The 18969-nt window shown below is 42.7% G+C and overlaps 2 protein-coding genes and 1 long non-coding RNA gene across 12 annotated transcripts in view; 2 read left to right on the forward strand and 1 right to left on the reverse strand.

The window, feature by feature from the left end:
* The window catches only part of LOC141780104 (uncharacterized), a 32110-nt gene extending 28477 nt beyond the window's left edge, over window positions 1–3633 (reverse strand). Inside the window, exon 1 of the long non-coding RNA XR_012596549.1 lies at window positions 3314–3633. This is a non-coding gene — a long non-coding RNA (uncharacterized LOC141780104). The remainder of the gene's footprint in view (window positions 1–3313) is intronic.
* hoxb3a (homeobox B3a) overlaps window positions 1–18969 on the forward strand; it is a 98347-nt gene that overhangs the window by 36350 nt on the left and 43028 nt on the right. For 4 of the 10 annotated variants that reach the window (XM_074655162.1, XM_074655171.1, XM_074655164.1 and 1 more), the window contains 2 exons: window positions 1027–1289; window positions 14708–15072. The exons of 2 other annotated variants lie outside the window; for them this stretch is intronic. The gene's annotated coding sequence lies outside the window, so the exon portion shown is untranslated. The remainder of the gene's footprint in view (window positions 1–1026; window positions 1290–14707; window positions 15073–18969) is intronic. 4 more of the 10 variants (XM_074655167.1, XM_074655172.1, XM_074655165.1 and 1 more) reach the window with 2 other exon arrangements.
* hoxb4a (homeobox B4a) lies at window positions 5905–12766 on the forward strand. Its single transcript, XM_074655189.1, has 2 exons — window positions 5905–8473; window positions 10651–12766. The coding sequence occupies exons 1-2, from the start codon at window positions 8008–8010 to the stop codon at window positions 10971–10973; spliced, it is 789 nt and encodes a 262-aa protein (XP_074511290.1). The 5' UTR covers window positions 5905–8007; the 3' UTR covers window positions 10974–12766.

The following is an 18969-nucleotide window of genomic DNA, read 5'->3' on the forward strand; positions in this document are numbered from 1 at the left end:
TCTGATCTCTAAGCGCGCACTAAAAGAAGGTTTACACGAGCTAAAGCTGCAATACAACACATTTGTTTCTACCAAAATATTCATGTAAACGACTCTGAAGTGATGGTGCGCCGCTGCTGTGGGTTCACATGTCAGCGTGCGCGCTCGGTGTCATTTATATTTATACAACAAAAGGAAAAAGGAGAAATGATCCTGGGAGAAAAGAAAAAAAACAGACCCCCCCTCTCCTCCCTCTCCTTCTTTCGACCATTTTTCTTCAAAGTAATGACTCCAACTCAATGTAGCGGGCCTATGACGGAGAGGGAGAGAGAGACGCGTAAAGAACCAAATGACAGAAAGAGGAGAGAAGGGAGTGAGAGAGAGAGAGAGAGAGAGGTGGAAATGGCTGAAAGAAAGGGTGTGGAAAAGGGAGGGGGTATGAGGAAAGAAGGGAGAGAGAGAAGAGAAAGGGGGGGGGGGGCTTGGTTGAGCTCGGGGTGAACGGGAGGTCAGCGCGTCTCACCAATATTAAAATGTGTACCGGGGACGCGGAGTGACACGCCTCGCCCGTTAAACAAAGAGTGTGCCAAACTGGCAGATTAATTTGAAAACTTGAGTCCACGCACACACACACAACACTTAATGCCTTAAAGAGCCCACAGTCCTCCACAGCAAGCCCTGCTCGCTCTCTTCTCTCAGCCCCAAACCGCTCGCTGAAATACCGGGAAACACTTGGAAACGGCAGCCGCTGAGGTTTTTTTTTCCCTTTATCATTTAACGCCAATTTGCGTTTTGGGCTTTTTTTTTACGCACGGAGCGCTCCGGTGCTGGTGTCGCAACGATCCGGTGACGTGTTGCCTTCACTGTCGCTGGATTATCACCGTTAAATTGATTCTAAGTATGAAGTATTATTGCGGTTATTTTAACGCGGATGTCGTGTTTACGCTTTTACCGAAGACAGGAGTGGGTGCGTCTTGGCGCGCGTGCGTGCCAGCGGGGTTGTCCGCGGAAATGACAGCGACTTTTTTTCTTTTTTTTTTCTTTTAGGATACCACGAAGAAAACCCGAAGAGGTCAACAAACCTGTGGCGTCGGAAGAGGAGAGAGAGGAGGGAAGTGAGGCGTGAATGCTGGATAGGAAGGCTTCTCTGCGTGGAGAGAGAGGGAGAAAAAAGGATTTGTTGGAGATGTAAAGGAGCAGAAGAAGAGGAGGAACTTGTAATAATGATGATAACAAGAACAGGAACAAAAATGGTTGAACTTGATGTGACGACGACGACGCCAGAGAGGAGAACCGCGAGCTACAGAGGAGTGAGTACACAAAAAAAACGGCTTGTAGAAGAAGAGGGAGCTGCCTCATTTGCATATGGTTGTGTGTGTGTGTGTGTGTTCTTGTTCTTATACCGTGTGTGTGTGTGTGTGTGTGTGGCAGGTGCTTTGCCCACGCTGGGAGGAAGGGGAGTACCACGTGTTGCCGCAGAACCCCCCTCCTCCTCCTCTTCCTCCTCTTCCTCCTGTTTCCAAAGACACTTATACAACGTATAACGATTTTATCAATTTTATCATATTTGTTTTGATCGATTATAGGCAGTGCACGTCACGCTGGGTATATTTGAACTATATGTGTTTCCTCTCTGCGACCTCCATGTCCTTCACTGCACCTTCACCATCATGCTAGTTAACACTAATTAAGCCACTTGGGGATGTATGACATCAGGGGGGTAGTAGACATTTTGGCAATAATTGAGGTTTTGCTGTACCTTCCTCTTGTCAACTAGACACTAGCTTTTAATGATAGATAGATAGATAGATAGATAGATAGATAGATAGATAGATGGATGGATGGATGGATGGATGGATGGATGGATGGATGCAGCTTTTTCATTAACCTCCTCAGGCCTACATGCACCCTGCAACCACAGACACACACACACACAGGCTACCTAGGGTGAAGGCGAGGTCGTGGTCAGTGGAAGGTTAAAGGTCATGGACAACTTTCTCCATCCCATAGTCTTAAACTCAACTTTTGAAACATATTGTTAAGGTTTATTTAATTCAGAATAACAGGCAGCTCCATTGATAGATATTGTTATATTTTCGGTGTCTGTACTTTTGTAAAAAAAAAAAAAAAAATGCAAATAAAAAATCCTAAAATAGTATCAAAGAAATTGGATAGTAATGTTCCACATGTGGCATAATATTTATGCTCCAGAAAAACAAGCAAAAACTAAATCCAAAAAGTGATTATTCTCAGCTCGAGCACTGCTGCGGTTTCTATCATGAGTTTGCATCCAGATGTGTGGTTGTTCTTTTCACATGGTGTATCGAGCGTGTGTTGCCAATAGAAAGCGCCAGTGGTTTCCAGCTGTTTATTTCCCTCCGCTGATTGCTAATGCGCTGTTTCTTTTGATTATAAGCTGGCTGTGGAATAAAAGTCTACAGGGAGCGTTTGGTTTCCTTCCCATCGTCTGTGCGCTCTTCCATCAATACTGATGCTAATGCTGCACACACCCGGTCTGTGTTCACCGACCACTTCAAATATGCTACTGGAAGGCTGTGTCTATTTGGCATCGATGTTGAATATGCGGAAGCTTTGAGTGGAGCTATTTTTAATGTCATTTCGTTTGTTGCTTTGAGGAGGACAACGCCTTTAGCTCGCAGTGTTTGGTGGGAATTAGGCCTATAATGTTGGACTCTAAAAAATAAGTTTGATTATTGGATTTTACTGAACACACATGCATTTTTGCAGTTTGGGTTAGTCTGTGTTGCTCTTTATATTCTACCTGACGTGCTGCAGGCTGCTGCATTGTGAAGTCCATTTAGTCTTATAGTCAGAGCCGAGCTTCCACACAATAGATATATCATAAAACACCTTTAGATTAATACTTGCCATACGGAGGGACGGGCCTACTTCATTTCTCGTCCTCTTGTCCGATACTTTGCATGACAATAACCAGGGGAATTTATTTTTCAAAGTGCACAAAGGAGCAAAAAGAGCATTTCTCTTCTTCTTTGTTGTCCCTAAAGCTTTTTCACCTCGGTAATATTTCAGAACTTTGACAAGTGGGTCGCAGCAGATAATGACGCAGTTTAACCCCTCGATATGTTCATTTTCATTTTGTGGCAGTTAAGGCCCGCCATAGAAATAAAGGGAAAAAAGGCTTTTTCACGTCAGGTTTTAAGAAATACAATATTGTTTTTTTACGCAGCTGACAAAGGTTTATTTTAAATTAAGCTATTTACGCACAGAGTATTTAAGTCTTCCTTTTTTTAAACCTCACTATTAATCATTATAAAAAGAGCCCTATAGCCTACAAACGATAATGGAGTCTTACCTTAACGCTCGTTAAAATTAATCCATTTTAGACCAAAGCTTAGTCCCAGTTTGTGTCAGTAGAAGTGGAAGCAGAGAGACTGTTTATTTCAGCAGCTTTGCCAACAACAACTGAGTTTATTTGTGTGCTTGCTGATGGGACAAACTTGTTAGAAAGGTCGTAAATTGTGAGGGGGACTTAAAAGTTATTTATTCACCCCGGCTCTCTTCCGCTCCCTGAATATTTTATTGCTTTTTATTTCACCCCCCTACCTCCAAAAAAACAACAAAAAACCCTTTCAACCTCCCAAGAGTTACTGTTTGGCCTCGTGTTGGTGTTTGAGCTGTAAACGGAATTGACCCGCAATAAAAAAAACACATGTTTAAATCCAGATCCGCTGACCTTTACCACTCCAGCTCGATGTCATCCTCCTCTCTCTGATATTACATATACATGTTACAGCAGAGATAAATTATATTCTTATTTGTTTACTCTTGGAGCTCTCTAGTTCACTCTTCTTGCATGTGTGCGTGGTTTGGAAACAGGACAGTCTGGTTATTCAGGAGGGGTGAAGTGGTCCTCAGCTCTCTGACATGTTAGGATTTATCATATTTATAGTATTTAAATAAACTAAACAGCAAAATAAAACAATCTGTATTTTGTTTTTATTCATTTTTAACACACTACTAATTCCATTTAAAGGAAAAGCGAACATCTACATTTGCATTTAGTTGATGATACATGTCTTAATCATATAAATGTGGCCTATTTGGTGTGTTTTTTTCTTCCCGTATCTAAAATCTCTGTGCGGCTCTTCGTTTAGCACTTTGGACTCTACCTGTGTAGTCGGAAACAATGGGCCTCCGTTTAACTGAGTGGCTGCTGCTGACAAACTTGACAGAGAGAAGGGAAGTGCCGCAGTCAGACTCAAACACACCTTGATCGATACCTGAGATGCGCCCGCGGCAAAGGCGGAGGTCAAGGTGACAGAAACACGCCCACACCTGCTCACAAACAAAAAATAGAAGGAAACGGAAACTACACTGGATTCTATTGGAACTACAAAGAGAAATACTATTTATAATTATAACTACAGTATACTACATAGAAAACAGAAACGATGCAGACTAGAAGTGCAGGCTTGACAGTCTGAAGAGACTCCGTGCTCTTGATGCTCTTGGCTTTTGTTGTCCGCTCTGGTGATGTATGAGCAACTTTTTTGAGGAAACAGAGAACAGCAATATTGCCTGCAGCGAGGAGGGAGTGTCAGTGTCACAAAATCAATGTGGGAGCAGCACAGGAGCAGATGCAATGGAAATATAAAACACGTTTTAGACGTCAACAATGCACCAGCATTCTGTATCTGTAGAATTTGTATTTCATGTTGCATTAAATTATCTATTTCCACTATCAATGTGAGGTGTTATGCACTAAAAGAAACATGTAAAATTTGAACTAATTTAAGTAAAATCAAAGTTTAATCGTGGTTTATTTCATTTATTTATTTAGAAGAATTATGACAGAGTGCAGGCCCTTGCGTGTATGTATGTGTGTGGGTTGGGGTCAGATTCCTTTTTAATTCAGTTGAATCAGAGTTTTGGAGGACTGACTGCAATTCATTTCCCCCAGTGAAGGGACATTTATTCATTTATTCATTGGTCCATCCATTCTTCAGTCGAATCATTCAGAACCATTTTTGATAGGCCAGTGTTTCCCCGTGCCAAGACATTTATCTTTTCCTTCATTAAATTGTATTCATTCTGTTAGAACGCTCCACGGTTGGACATGCCAAGTTTCTTTTTTTTGTTTTTCTTTTTCTTTACTTGTTCTTTTGGATAATTACAACTGTGCTTAATTCTTTTTTTTTTGTGGTTATATACATGGATTTTGGAATAAAACATTCGTTTTAAACGGAGTATTGGGAGACTAAATTGGCCAAGGACAGAATTGATGAAATAAAGACAACAACAAAGATACTTTTCAAAGGCCTGATCTCCCCTCGAAATTCGAGCTTTAAAGGTATTCAAATAATAATTTTTTATAAGCCTATTATAAATAATATTTTACAATCCCCGCTGCATAATGCATTTTTCTCTCCTTGATCATTGTAACAGCTTAAAAAATACCAATAAGCAATTAATAATCCAATGCACATTCTATTAAAATAAGGAGAAAATACCTTATTTTTTATATTCAAGATTCATTTCGCTGCATCATTTTAATAGCACTATAATGCATCTGTTTTCTTTCACGATTTATTCCCTCTCTACAAGAAAAAAAACTGCAGAAACTGTATTATTATTATTTTTTAATCTCCTTGTTTTATTTGCGACTCAGTTAATCGTCGCCCCCTCGACTTGCAGGAAGTGTTACAGCATTATAACTTCATTTCCCAGATCCCCACCAGCAGCGAGGAGGTCAGGGGTCAGGAACAGTACAGACGGATGGAAATATTTCCAGTGTGGCTGTCTGACAGGGAGTTTATGAAAGCAATAAAAGTCTATCGACGGTGTAACCCGGTGCCTCCAGAGAGCCGCTGTCTTCTATATCTACCCTGTAGATCCGGATTTGTGTACAAATCATTAAAACAATCACAAATTCGCTTCTAGGGGAGTATATAGTGGATTTATACACGACGGCAACGATGGATCCGACACATGGAGGAGAGAGAGAGAGGCCTTTGAGCTGCTATTATTGGGTCTTACGGATCGCTGCTTTATATTGGAATGTGTAAGAAGGTTAATAAAATGTGTAATTTTTATTTCCTATCATCATTGACATAAGCCCTTTTATTTATTTATTATCAGGACTATATTGTTGGTGTATTTAGACGCGTCTGTGCGCCATGTTGTGGGTCTGTTCTCCTCCAGAGTGATGGAAACTCAATCCAAGTTTTCTACTTTTTTTTTTTTTTTGTTCGATCGTGAAAAAAGCGCCTCGCAGTTTTAAAGGCCAATTCCAGGTTGAATTGGACTCTTTTTTATTTATTATTTGTCCTGGTGAAAAATGATGCGGTCGACTTTACTGTTCATCTATAGGAAGGGGGTTGGGTGTGTGTATGTGAGTGTGTGTATGTGAGGGGGGGCGTAAGGTTTCGATTTAGAGACGGTCAATTTTCTCGAAACAAAGGACTTGGATATCTCCATCATCTTGCCTTAGTGTGTGTGTGTGTGTGTGTGTGCGCGCACCAGTCCCACTGATAACACCTTCTTTTGATTGGAAAAAAAACATCTATTCTGTTCGCCCGAAGTGCAGCACATTTTATGTTTTGGTGTCTTGTTTCTATACATGCCTTTGAACGCATGCAGATTTACGAGGCACAAGGGGGTTTACTGTAAAACTTGAATGCTGCAGGAAAAGAGTATGATTATTGTTCTTTATATAAGGCCGTGTGCTGCCTGTGCGTAATGCAGCAAATCACTCTGCGTAATGCAGGTTTAAGTCCTTCTTTTATGGTGTTTTGTGTCGGTTTTTATAACAGTAAGAGAGTGACAACAGTAGAATACTTTGTAGTGTATTGGTGTTGAAATGGAGGCAAGCAAAAGCTATGAAAGTCAGCTATAGTGTGAGCGGGTCACGGTTGGAGAGATGAATTTCATTTAGGAGGAAAGAAAAAAAACAAAGAAGCTGTGTATCTTCTGTTTCAGAGCTCAAGGGCAAAAGCAGCCGCGCAATTTGAACGGGGCATATGGACTTGCCATGCCAGTGATGTTAATATTTATTCATGCAAGGAAGGAAGGCACCCTGGCTGAGGCTGAATTACCATGCAGAGGAGGGGAGAGTTAAATGTTGGGAGTTGTTGTTGCAGGAGTAAGGCGGGTTTTTAAAAGAAGAGGGAACCGGTGCTGGATTCTCTCCTTCCTTAATGCAAAGGTCTGCTGGTGATTTAGAAGGCCGTGTAACCTGAATTAGTTGATGAATTTTCTATCGATCCTAAACAAGCCCAGATTTATCTCTGACAAGGTGGTGCTGCGTGCTGCTGGGTGGCGGAGCAGCAGCACTCTCCCACTCCCCGTTATTAGCGATTTAAAAAAGAAGAGGGAGGAAAAAAAAAAGAAAAAAGCTTTTGGCAAGCACGTCCCTACACATACACACACACACACAAATATATACACAGAGGCTGGTGCAGGCGCCACTTTAAATCCCCTCCAGCGCTGCTTCTTTTTTCTTGTTTCTTTAATATTTTTTTTTTTGTTGGAGTTAAAGCCAGACGAGTAACAGGAGGAAAGAGTGCGTTTTTTGCATGAAGGGAGGACTTGTCATCTCTACTGTATACTCTGTTGCTCGTGTTGCGCGCGCGCGTTTCAAGCTCGATCGGAATGTGTTTTCATCGCGCGCGTTGTTATTGTTGTGATTCTCTGGCTGCTTAGTGGCGGCATGCGCACCGACATGTGGCAGAGAGATGTGGAGAGAGAGACCGGGTTTCGGGTTTGTAAGACTGTGAATGCCCAACAAACGGAGGCCATATGATGATGCGCGTGCGTGGGGCCGTGTGTATATGCTTAATCCCATTTCCTTATCCGGGGTTCATCCTGGAGGCGCGCGCCATTGGCCGGCTGCGCGTCACGTGGCTTCTTTAACTTTGTTCACTTGACAGAAAAGTAGGAGGGTTCAACGGGAACAAGGAATAAACCGAAGAGTAAAAGGGATGAGATATAAATTGTAGTTATATATTTTCCGACTATAGGTGCAATTCCACAAAAAGACTGACATTAATGGCCATGAGCTCCTATTTGATCAACTCCAACTATGTGGACCCGAAGTTCCCACCGTGCGAGGAATACTCACAGAGCGACTATCTGCCCAGCCACTCTCCGGACTATTACAGCTCCCAGCGGCAGGAGCCCGCCGCCTTTCAGCCGGACTCTCTCTACCACCACCCACACCATCACCCACAGAACCACCACCAGCGAGCCGAGCCGCCGTACACGCCGTGCCAGCTTCCTGGGCAGCCCGCCTCGGTGGTGATGTCCCCTCGGGGTCATGTCGTCCTGCAGACAGACCCGGTCCCGGTCCCGGTCCCGGAGCTGAGCCACCGCTCCTCCGACTCGGTGACACCCAGCCCGCCTCCGCCTGCGTTTTGCGGCCAAACGCCTCACAGCCAAAGCACTTCGTCCCCAACGAGCACTCGCAAGGACCCCGTAGTCTACCCGTGGATGAAGAAAGTCCATGTAAACATCGGTAAGTGCTGCATGCAAACTTCTTCCTCTCTCTCTCTCTCTCTCCCTCTTCTCTCTCTATCTCTCTCTCTTCCTCGCTGCGCCTTTGTGCCTGCAGTCGCCTGCCTGCCATCCATGCACTCAGCTATAGGTGTCCACCGTCCAAATCTTTTCTGTTAGAAGTAGAAGAGTATAGCCCTTGGGTCAAGATTTACGATCGTCTGTTTGCAAGGGCCAATATAATTACACCCTCCATAAATTTTTATTACACCTTCTCCGCTGAGGTGCCTTTTGAAGTCCGATCTCAGAGCTCGTCTGCCTCCTAATTCCTCTCGCCTTATGACAACTCAGACCGAGCCCATAAGTTAGCTTTTATGCTTTGGTAATTTGATTTTAAGTGGTCGGGTTGTATAAACGGTGTACTTTACTCTGTCGAGCCTTTCCTTCCTCCACTCGCTGTTCCAGGGGAGGAGGGAGGGAAAGTTTTATGGCAGCTGAAATATTCATGTTTATGGAGCCGGCCGTAAAACACTAATGTAAAACCGAATAGCTCCACAGTCTATTATGGCTTCTTCTCTGTATAATGTTCTAATAGACTCGCTGCCTATTATTATTGCGCATTGTGGGAGAACCGGGAGCTGCACGTATCGAGGGGCGACAAAATAAAAAAATAAAAGGGGAAGCCACTTTTGTAAAGTCGCCGTATAATGCGTTCACTCCACCGGGCTGCTCACTCGGTAAGAACACTCTTTGTTTAATTTTTTTTTTTACAATTACGCACAGTTATTTTAGCTGTCTGGTGTTAGCAGAATGTGTGAACGCTGTTCTCCAGTGTGTGTAGCTTTTTGGTATTTGTTGAATCATCACCCACAATCCGCCATTCAGTGCCGTCGTGTAGCTGCTGCACCCCCCAGCACCCCCACCCACCACTACCATCACCACCTTTATTCCAGTTTATACAAGGCAGACAATGCTGCCATCCGTGCGCTCTGTCCGTTTGCATAAGATCATTGAAAGAGCTCCTTGTATCGTTGCTGTGTTTTTTTTAATTTATTCATATGTTCCGTCAGTCCTGGTCGTGCATGTGTGCGCAAACGTGTCGGAACAGAGCAGTGCGATTTTTCTCAAGCCTCTATAGGAAATGCAGCCCCGATTGCGCTCAAATCACAACATTTGGACACCAGCGTCAGGCTGTCGGTGCTGAGAGGATTCACACCGCCGCAGGGCCTGAAATGACACCTGACAACCATGTGTTCACTGAAAACACACACAAAGCCTCGGCAACAAACTGTATAGTGCAAAAAAATAATGGAGTTTCCGCTGTAACAGATTGCATAAAGCACAGACATGAGATTTGTTGTTGTGGGATAAAAGAGGATTTGCAATCATTAAAGGGTCTGCAGAGGTTACAGCCATTTTGTATTCTGACAGTATATATAGGTCTGACCGAGGTGGCCATGGCTCTGTCTCTCTCTCTCTCTCTCTTTCTCTGTCGTTGCATGCTCAAAAAATGACACTTCAGCTTCTCCATGTGGCTTGATGTGTTGTTTTCAGTTTTGCAAGTTACAATAGACTAATACTTGATGTATTTTTAGTGCAAACATTGTAATTAATAACGTCCTTTTCTACTGTAATGTACTGCTGAAAGCCGTGGCTTAATATTATTCTGTATTCTGTATTCTGTATTATTTTTATTATTATTATTATTATTATTATTATTATTATTATTATTATTATTATTATTATTATTATGAGTAGTAGTAGTAGTAGTAGTAGTAGTAGTAGTAGTAGAAGTAGATTTGGAGTTATTATTGTAGATATTATTATGGTTTTATTATGATATTATTCTGTATTATTATTATTATTAGTAGTAGTAGTAGTAGATGTAGTATTATAGTTATTATTGTAGATATTATTATGGTTTTATTATGTTATTATTCTGTATTATTATTATTATTATTTTTATTTTTTTTATGTTTACCATGTTATATTATGGAGGTATGATGATATCATATAGTATTTTATACAAAATTCCTTCAAAATAATATAGTAAATAATGAAAAAGTCATAGTGTTCAGTGCACAGTGCCACAACATTATTGTGGTTGTTGTATTTCCTTTATTATTATTATTTACTTGTATTTATTTGTGAGTGGTCAGTGTTAAATGGTCCTTTTTTCCCCATTGTTTATTCCCACAGTGAATGCAAACTACACAGGCGGTGAGCCGAAGCGCTCGCGGACGGCCTACACGCGCCAGCAGGTCCTGGAGCTCGAGAAGGAGTTCCACTACAACCGCTACCTGACGCGCAGGCGCAGGGTGGAGATCGCGCATACGCTGTGCCTGTCGGAGCGGCAGATCAAGATCTGGTTCCAGAACCGGAGGATGAAATGGAAGAAGGACCACAAGCTGCCCAACACCAAGGTCCGCTCCGGGACCACCGGCAGCAACAACAACAACAACAACAACAACATCAACAACACAAACTCGCAGGCTCTGAGCGGCTCCCAGCGGCCCCTATAGCCCGGTTCTTTGGCTCTCTAGTCTGATTATTGGCCCTCCCTGGTTCCTAAAACTGAACGCCGAAGCGGCAGCAACGCTTGTACCCCACCGGAGCCTGCACTTTGGACCGGAATAACGCCTTTTACTGTGGAGGGGAGGGAGAGCTATGTCATTGCCGCCTGTTCGGCCCTGATCTGTGCTGATGTTACACACTATAATATATGACGTGGGAGGGGGGAGGTAGGGGATGTCCCATTCATAAAACAATGAAACGAACAAAAAGTAGGCGAAGAAGAAGGAGACTGAACGAACTGTGAAAACGATGCGGCCGCTTCTTTGCTTTCATCCCCTTCATCCCTTCTATCCCTCACTCTGCTTTTTATATTTCTCTCTTTTTATACTCCTCTCTCTCTTCCTCTCTATGACAGAGGAGCACGAGACGGTATAGGCTGAGGATAATATGCCCGCGTGCGTGTGGTTTCTTTTTTTTTTTTTTTTTTCCACCCGAGACTTTTTTTTTTTTTTTTTTGGTGAAGATGGATCCTCGTTTTCATCTTTAATCATGCCAAACTCGGGCCCCATTTGTCATGTTTACTCTGCGGGTACAAAGCAAAGGGGTGAACCATGCACCCTCCCCAAACCACTACTACCCCTCACCCTCACCCTCCCACCACCACCCCACCCCACGCACACACGCACGTGTAATAAATGGATTTCGTCAGGAGCAGTATTCTTACACCCCCGCCACACACACTCCGTCCGTCCGTCCTTATAGTACTCTATAACATCCAATATAACCTCCGGTATGATCCAAAATGACACCAGGCAGTTTGTTCTGTCTTGCTGTTCGAATTATTATTATGATTGTTTTCTGTTTTGTTTTCATGAACAAAATATAGCTTTTTAAAATTTTAATTATTTTTTTGAATTCAGTGTTGATTGTAAGACTTTAAGCGACTTTATGCTGTTGTTGCTGAGACTGACAAGGAGCGTTTATGTGGTCCGTTGATTGTTCATGTTGTGATGTTGTATACAGGGAAAAAACAGACTGACAGGGTGATCCTGACATAAAGGTAAATTAATAAGGGACGTACCAAACAGGGTTTATAAAGCTGCCTAAACAAAAGGACACTATAATATCCAAAACCAAACTCCTGGTACGAGTAGCTCAAGAACACACTATAAACGCAGCACTATAATACAATGTACTACCTATTACCTCAGTTGTACTTATATATATTTTTTTTATTTCGTTGGTCATATTTTTATTTCCTCTTGCTCGTTCAATGAAGTGACAGCTTTTTCGAGCTTTTTTTTATATTTTTGAAATTGTGTGACGAGTTATTATAATAATTATTATTATTACCTGCAATACAAAAGAAGCGCTATTCATTTCTTGTATGTGGAAATTTAAAAAAAAAGTAATTTAATTATAAGACAGTCAGAAAGATAAAAAAGCCTTTTATTGCATGTCTGAATGGTGTTGATTTATTTTTCTATTTTCTTCCTCCTTTTCTCCGCACATTAAATGCGCGCACACTTCTTCTTCTCCTCCTCTCTCTGTCTCCTTGTTTTTAGATATTTTATTCTCTAAGTGTTTTTTTTTTATATTGATGTTATTTTATTTACATTCCAAAGATCAGTATCTATCGTTATTGATGATGATGATAATAACAATGATGGTATTGTTGAACATGTGTTACCTCCTCCGATATGTATGTTGCTCCTTTCTCTGCTTATATGCCTCCTCAGTGTCTACCTTCCTATTATTTGTAAATAGTTCATAGAAATTTAAATAAATGGCTAAAATGTTATTTCTCTATCCTTCTTCTCTCTTATTTCCTCTCTCTCAAAATTACCACTTCTTCAGATTCTTCTTAAAAAAAAGACCATAATATTAAATATTGTAAAAGACAAGAGTTATGTCTATGCTTTTAAAATCGTTCAGAAGGAATTAATAATCAGATTTTAAAGATTTTATTTGTCTAAAATATGTAATACCTCCACAGCAGGTCTGAAAAAAAAAAAAAAAACTTCAATTTTTCCTCTCCTGGGCGTTTTAACGGGTGAAAGATGGATTTAAAGCATGTATACACGCTCCTCACATGCACACACAATAAATAATTTCGTTTAATTTCACTGTTGGTTTTTGCCTCCAAACGCACAGAGACCTGTCTGGAGAAATCAGCAGCCTGCGATGATTAATCTGTCCCGGCCATGAGTGATCTTGGTACATTACGTCCTGTAATCTCGTTTTAAATCACAAACCGTCCCTCCGTTTCACTCCCGTTCTCCCGTTAATTTAACGGCTGCTCAGACGCGCTTGCACCGGCCCGACACAGAGAATGCGCTCCTTCCTCCTCCTCCTCTTCCTCCTCCTCCTCCTCCTCCTCCTCCTCCTCCTCCTCCTCCCTCTTCTGATTCTAACAAAAAAAAAAAACATTAAATAGTTTCTTGGTCTTTTAATGCTTTAATGAGTGTAATTTTTGCACAGCAGTTTTTTTTCTCTTCCCTATCGGTGTTTTCTGGACCGGTGCAGTGCGCGCATGTGTGTTTTATTTTTTTTATATATTACAAAAAGGGAGCGGGCCGGCGCCATAGCTCAAACCCTGACAACCAAATAGATAATCAACAAGACGAATGGCTTCTTTTGTAAGGCGCGGCTCCCGTATTAATTTTCATTTTCTTTTCTTAGAGCAGGTATCGAAAAATATAGAGCAAGAAGGGGGGAGGACGAGAAAATAGCATTCCTCTCGATGAACTTTAAACAAAAAAAGTGTGCCCCCCAAATTGGTCCGCACGTATTCCTCGGCCCAGAGAAGATTCCCTATTACTTGTTGGTTGATTTCTCCCTGGGCCTCTTGCCACAGAGACTCCCTCTGCCCATTTATCTGTTTTCTTCCTGTTTATGAAAGGCTGCTCCAGCCCTCCTATCAAACTGTACACCTAGATGTGCTCACACGCACACACACACACACACACACACACACACACACACACACACACACTGCGCCAAAATGGTAAATCCTTGCTCTCTGTGAAGCTACATTTTCAAACCTTTTTCTGTTTCATTACTGCAAAAATCAATTCCACTGTTTAATTTCTCATTCACTATCTGCTTCAAAGTGCGCGTTTTTCTTCCCAGAATGTGCATCCAGCCATATATATATATATATATATTTATATATATCTTTTGTGTGAGGATGCCCATATATATATATATAATATATTTTATTCTTATATAGTGAAGGCTATATCGTTTAATACCCCCTCCTCCACACACACAAGATCATATTTGTGACCTGTAATTTTCGCTATACACCAATTGTCCTATATTGGAGCATCCAAACAGACCCCCCCTCCCCAATATTCACACACACATATGTGCCTCCACAATAACCCCTAAAGCCCCTGAGCGCTTGCAGTCCGAGTTGAAATAAATGAATTTGCGTGCGGGGTGACACCGCGCACAATAAAATCCACCAAGGAATCCTTATTCTTTTTGTAGCCTCCTTTATCAGCCGGGGCCTTCTGCTGCTGCTGCTGTGAATGGGAGCAGATTTTTTTTGTGTGAGGATGCCCATCAGACCCCCCCATCACTAACCACCCCACTGAAAAGTTCACCGCCATTATTTTCTGGACAGCACAGAAGGGACGGCTCCTCAAGAAAAATGCGAGAATTATACAAGAAAGAAATCATTAATCACTTGTTCTTCTTTAAACACTTCTTCTCCTTCTCTATTGTCATTCGGCAGCCACACACAAGACCCCTTCTGCCAGGAGAGAGAGAGGGCGAGGAACAGAGAGAGGAGAAGAAAAAGAAGACGTCTTGGAAGACACTTGGAAGACACCCCCCACCCCCACCCCCTCCTCCTCCTCCCTCCTGCACACCCAACCTCGTCACACACACACATAAACAGTCATGAATACACCTCCCCTATTTTTTTTTTTACACCCCACAACTATCCTACTATAAGAAAAAAAAAACTTTTTTTTCTTCCTCATTGGAAAGAAGAAAATCCCTCCAAAGAAACTCCAACAAACCAGTCAGAGGGAACCTCAGACGAAGGTGCAGAAGAAGAAGATGGCCCAGAGGTCGCTCAAAGTGATGGCATCTAAGGTAAGAGGCCTGGGAACTTCAATTTGTCTCCCCCTTTTTTCTGTCTTCTGGCTCTCTTGCTCCTCTGTGTCTGATGGCTGGGTGGCGTTTTTATGGTTTTATTGCCCCCTGCGCATTTGGCGAGGTCAAGCGAAGGGGTGCGTTTATGGCCGTGGAGGGCTTTGATTTCTTTAGCGCAGGGACTTTTGGAGTTGCGTGTTTGTGTTGGAAGGTGTGTGTGTGTGTGTGTGTGTGTGACAGGCCCGTGTTGTGCTGTTTTCCCCTGAGTTTGTGCAACTGTCTCAGTCCAACCTTTTGCTGCGGTGGTGTCACTTCTGCGTCTGTTTGTCACTCAAAAGGCCCGCCGCCTCTTGAGCATCTGTTAATTGTGCGTCTTTTACGCACAGGGCCTTTGGGTGATGAAACTGATACTTTTCATATTATTTTTTTTTTCACATTCAGCTGAAGGTTTATTTTAATTTATGGGGTTTATATGATGCAGTTGGACAACAAACTTAACGCTATGCAAGCTCATATAACATTCAGAAAATCCTCGAGCTAATGTATGACAGTATATGGCCCGCACGTGAATAATACCTGGTTCACCCGGAGCTTATTATACATTTTGTCTTGGCTGTGATTCTGTGGTTATAAAGTGTTGCTATGGCCTATAGCTTTTAATGAGATACTGTTGCATGCGTGTGTGTGTGAGTGTGTGTGTGTTTTGTTGGCCAGGTGCAAACAGGCTGGATACTGCGGTGGGAATATGAATAATACGGCGCTCAATTGGAGAGAAGGGTGCAGGGGAGGGGGTGGGGGGGTGAAAAAGAAAAATTAAAAGAACAGGGGTGGGGGGAGTGCTGGTTAATGGATACTCTCTCGGTTGCGCTCCAAAACAATTTACCTCGAAAACAAACGATCTGCGAGGCTTTTCCAAATGAACTGCGAACGATCGCCGGGTCGCCGTGCGCGCTCAGCAGCAGCGGCCTCAGGAAGCGCACTCACTCCTGTTTGACCCCCTCAGAAATCAATCTGCCCGGGATTAAGAATAAAAGGGCAGCGGTTGAGGTGGAGGTGGAGGGGGGCTCCGGCCTCTCATGGGGATGCAGGCCATGGCGTGATGCGATGCGTGGAGAAGTAAGAAGAACAAATGAGAGAAATATAAGCGAAGGGAAGGTAGAGAGAGAGAGAGAGAGAGAGAGAGAGAGAGAGAGAGAGGTGGAGGAGGGAAAAAAATCGATGATCATGCAGGGCAGCGGAGTGGCCAAGCTGCGGCCGCAGAGGGTTCAATCAGGGGACACGTTTTCCTGACCGATGAGGTCCACTGGCTCTGAAGCCAGAGGCTGACCCGTGGTTACCCCCACGCACACACACACACACACACACACACACACACACACACACACACACACACACACACACACACACACACACACACACACACAACACACACACACACAGCACCTCGACCCCCCCATCTCTCCAGCTCCCCCTTGACCTCGCAAGGCTGCTGGTCCCTCCGCTCCCTCTCGGACATTCCCAGACCTCCGGAGGCCCCCGGGCCACTTTAGTCATAACAGGCGGAGTTCAGGGCACTGTACCCCGGGGGCACGGCGGCCGTATCTCCGCTCCCACACCCACCCAGACAGACAGACAAGCAAGCTAACCACCTGGGCAGGGGGTCAGAGACAGGCCACTGGTGGCTGTCAGTTGAATGGGGTTGTGTTGATGAGACTAGCTGGAATTCACAAACATAGGAGCATATGCTTAAAATTTTCATATTTTTGCATCTGTGTGTCAAGTTTTGGTCAATCTGCCATTTGAGAGCAGCTTTTCAAACGTGGTCTTCTGTCTCAATCTAAAGCCTCGAGGACACTAATACAAGGTGCTGTGAGACATTCTAACTGTATGATCTGGTATGAAAGGGTCAACCAGGCCTGCTAGACTATGCTGAAACCGAGAGAATGTGCAGCCTGATGTTGGACAGTATTTGGACAGACTGGGACCTCAGTGTAAACAGAGCCTTCCCCTGCTGATTGCCTCACTGAAAAGCTGCTGAGCAGCCTTTTTTTTTTAACCTCCAGGCTGGTTCCAGCAGCGTTTGCACGTTGTAAAGCCTATTCAGAGGATAATTTGACACTGTGTTTGGTAAAATTCACAACATGACAGGGTTCATTCATAGTAAACAGAATAACATAGAATATAATGTTGATATTGTTACAGTGAAATTGATTGTGAGCAATTCAGTGAGCTGCAGCCACCATTATTTACCGGCACTGGGCTGCTGGTCATTTTCCAGCCTGGTAATCTGACCTGCAGCTGGGAGGGGTGCTGTGTGTGTGTGTGTGTGTGTGTGTGTGTGTGTGTGTGTGTGTGCGTGTGTGTGTGTGTGTGTATGTGTGTGTGTGCTGGGAAGCATTGATTAATCAAAGGCACAATGGCATATTGGGAAAATGCTGTTGGTCAGTTTGGTTCCACCATGCCTTCATTTCCTATAGGTATGGCCTTTCATTTTTACATTTTATATGAGACATGCAACATATATTGAGCACTGATTGGTCCATGTTTAGGCTCATGTTGTGCAGTGAAGCTCTGTACAGATCCATACAACTTTGTTTTAATTTCAGCCAAACATACCAGACTGAATAATGGGGAAAATCTATATAATATAAATCGGTGAAAGCAGGATGTGGTTCAGTGTTGCTTTGAGTTCTCTTCAGTGGGACTTGTGGTTGTTCTCGGGATCAGACCTGGGACTTTTTGTCTATATCTAACCTTCTTCTTCATCTTGCATATTGAGAAAGCTCGACACTCACAGTGCTCACTTGTAAGGCAGAAGGAAGTGCTGCACGGCATACATGTATGCGGTGTAATTTTACCACGAGGGGTCCATATGTAGAGCAGATTGATTATTTTACATTTAAAGCTCGTCACTTGCCAGAGTGGTTTTTAAAGACACCCCCTGACGCAGCCCTGCATCACTCTCAGCTGGCTGTTTCGTTTGGAACAGTAGAGAAGTCCACTTAAAAAACACCAAGAGATGAAAGGTCAGAGGTCACAGCATATGTAAATATGATACCTGAGTGTCAGTACCCACTCTGAAATATAATCATTTTGATATCTTAAGTGGCTGAGTATGTATGCATTTTTCTTTTTCATTTAATATGAGCTAAACAATGTATTCATTTCATCTGTGTTTTATAGATATAATATTAAAACTCTCAACTAAAAAAGTACAATCAGACATGAAGTAGGTTCTAAATCAGCCAATGTTTGATCAAGAAATAAATAAAAAAGATCAAGAAATTCACCAGGCAATTGGTGCCAACTTCCAACAAATTTCAACACTTCAAGTAGTGGAAAAGTTTAGCATACAGCTATGCAGCACAGATAACTGAGCAGAGGAACCAATAGGAGTTTGGACTTCTTAATAAGTATGTATTTTCTGCCCTTGTATTTATTTTGTGTGTTTTTGCTGGTCGTCGCCTACATGCGACAGGAAATGCTTTCTGCAGAAACAGATATAAGAGAGCAGCTCGATGGTGATATAATACACACATGGCATTGGTTGTTTGCTCACACACATTGAAACCTCCTGTTTAGTTGTAAAGCTGGAAACATTCTGTGTGGTGTGAAGCCAACATACATAGTGTTACTGATAAACAAACTTCTTTTGTCATTGGGGTGTGAGGGCCTGTTACACATTTCTGTTAATTGTAGTAAAACCTCATGGCTGTTTGTAACAGGATGCAATGCATCAGTACAAGAGAAGAAGATGTTTCCATGTAGCTGTCAAAGCAAAACAAAAGTAAGATGTGGCAGAAAATGCCTTCAAGATTATACACATTCAGCTGACATAATACATATGTGACAGAGAAATGCAATGTTAACCCTATAGCAGCGTTAATGCTCTCTGAT

Source organism: Sebastes fasciatus, chromosome 13 (assembly GCF_043250625.1).
Source record: "Sebastes fasciatus isolate fSebFas1 chromosome 13, fSebFas1.pri, whole genome shotgun sequence".
In the NCBI taxonomy this organism is placed as follows: Eukaryota; Metazoa; Chordata; class Actinopteri; order Perciformes; family Sebastidae; genus Sebastes; species Sebastes fasciatus.